We start from the raw sequence: 2,500 nt of genomic DNA, 5'->3' as shown, positions 1-2,500 counted from the left end.
GAATAAATCAAGAGAATAACAAAGTTTATCTCCGGGTCACCTATCTCTCCCCCGTCCTATTCTTCTTCCCTTTCCCTATCTCCCCAACACCCAATCTCCGATAGCTATCAAGGACCAAAATACCTCTACCCCCCCCCCCCCCCCGAAAACCCCCAAAAAATCGCATCCTTGGCAAGAGAAGTGAATCTTGGTGAGCAACCTCTCTTCCTGCGGGGAAGGAATGGGGCTGGCGATACATCCTCACATAAGGGATGCTCGTGATCTTCCCCCCCCACCCCCCACCCCGCTCCTCGATAGCCTTATACGAGAGGAGAAATCTTGGTTGATGATGCTGCTAGGCCGAATATGCCTCACAGACGTTTTTTTTCCCCTAGGCGGTTTCCTATGATTATGGTGGTGGTGATGATGATGATGATGATGATGATGATGATGATGATGATGATGATGATAATAATGATAATGATGATGATGATGATGATGATGATAATGATAATGATGATGATGATAATAATAATAATAATAATAATAATAATAATCATCATCATCATCATCATAAACATAATGACAATTATAATAACAATAACATCAATACCGATGATAATAAAAAATGATAGAACAGTAATAATAACAATAATAATAATAATAAAATAATAATAATAATAACAACCATAACAAAAATGACGATGCCGCAGATGATGATAATGAAAACAATTCAATAACAACACCAACAATAATGATACCAATCACAACAATAATGATGATGAGGCGAGAAGCGCATGGATTCAAGAGACAGGCTCACGGTACTTAATCAATTCGACACTCACGTAACATAAAACTCCATCCATCGATCGTCGTGAACTCACCTGCAGGAGAAAAAAGAAAACAAATATTAGATTAGATGGCACTTGAAACCTGTGAATTCTTTGTTTAATTATAGGAAAGAGAACAAAAATGACATGTAGGGCAAAAAAAAAAAAAAAAAAAAAAAATTGTATTAATATTTTCCATATGTCAGCGGTGATTGATACGAATAACAACAATAATGATCATGTAAATATTCATGGATCAATTAAATAACGTTATTAATGAGTAAAAATAACATGTGCAATAATAGTGATAACTACAGTTCATGACAATAACAATAATAATAATAGTAATGATAATAACAATCACAGTAACAAGAATGATAACAAAAATCACAGTAACAACCTTCATAATAATAATCACAGCAACAGCATTCATAATCATAATCACAGTAATAACATTGACAACAAAATCGCAGCAACACTGATAACAAACATCACAGTAACAGTGATAACAAAAATCACAGCAACACTGATAATAATATAAACAAAAACAATAAGCAATAAACAGCAACCAACAACATCAAAGCCCGCTGTCAAGAGAAGATGCCAGACCCGAGCCACTTTTCCACATTTATCCACAAGAGTATCTATCTACCTGGTCACACGCCCTTCAAATCCTCCCACCTCCACCCACCCACCCTCTCCCTCCTCCTTCCACCAAGGCCGCCCCCCTCTTTCAGGTCCTAGCGAGCCCCCGCATCACACCCCCCACCCCCACCCACCCCCCACCCCATCCATACCCGAGCACTTCGAGACGATTAAGTCGCAAACGGTGGATTTCACCCTCGCCTCCTGTCGTGCCCCGTCATGGCACGCCAACACGGCCGCGCGTTGCTCAGAGTGCTTGCTTGCTTGCAACACCAACCATCCTCCCTCTTCCCCCCTCCCCAACCCCCCCCCTTCCCCCCTATGTACAAAAAGGATTTGTTCTATAAGTATACATGGATCGTCCGAAGAAGAGATAGGATAATCCTGCCAAGGGAACACCAGAATTACCGACACATCTGCCACGACACCAGTGAGCGCGCCGTGACAACAGTGCATGTGCACTAGCTAGCTTAATGCAATGATGACACCTGTGCAACGGCAAAAGTCTCGCTCAGAATCACCTCGGCTTGAAAATCGCTCTCGAAATCGCAATCGTGGAAGGGTTATTACCCATCAGATGCGTCATGTACACACGCGCAAATACATGTACACACATACACACATACACACATACACACACACACACACACACACACACACACACACACACACACACACAAACACACACGCACACACACACGCACGTACATGTACACACTCTCGGTCCATGCTTGGCCCGTCATGTATGTAATTCAGCCACGGTGAACTGACTGGCCAAGAAGGACCTACGGGGCTAGAGGTGAGGGAGGGAGAGGGAGAGAGAGAGAGAGAGAGAGAGAGAGAGAGAGAGAGAGAGGGGAGGTGGAGGAGGAGAGAGAGAGAAGAGAGAGGGGCGAGAGAGAGAGGGGAGAGAGAGAGAGAGAGAGGGGGGGAGAAAGGGAGGAGAGAGAGAGGGGAGAGTGAGGGTGAGAGTGAGAGAGAGAGAGGGGAGAGGAGAGGAGAGAGAGAGAGGAGAGAGAGAGAGAAGAGGATGGAGAAGAGAGAGG

The 2,500-nt window shown here is 43.6% G+C and overlaps 1 protein-coding gene across 4 annotated transcripts in view; it reads right to left on the bottom strand.

Moving 5' to 3' along the window:
* The window catches only part of Osbp (oxysterol binding protein), a 221,252-nt gene that overhangs the window by 174,950 nt on the left and 43,802 nt on the right, over positions 1 to 2,500 (bottom strand). Inside the window, exon 3 of one of the 4 annotated variants that reach the window (XM_043000308.2) lies at positions 825 to 863. The exons of the other annotated variants lie outside the window; for them this stretch is intronic. Within the exon in view, the coding sequence (XP_042856242.1) occupies positions 825 to 863 (39 nt within the window). The remainder of the gene's footprint in view (positions 1 to 824; positions 864 to 2,500) is intronic. 4 annotated transcript variants of the gene reach the window in all.

The sequence above is a fragment of the Penaeus japonicus genome, unplaced genomic scaffold (genome assembly GCF_977035675.1).
Source record: "Penaeus japonicus unplaced genomic scaffold, GWHDUDI00000001_assembly GWHDUDI00000004, whole genome shotgun sequence".
In the NCBI taxonomy this organism is placed as follows: Eukaryota; Metazoa; Arthropoda; class Malacostraca; order Decapoda; family Penaeidae; genus Penaeus; species Penaeus japonicus.
This window is presented reverse-complemented; position numbering and strand designations above follow the sequence as displayed.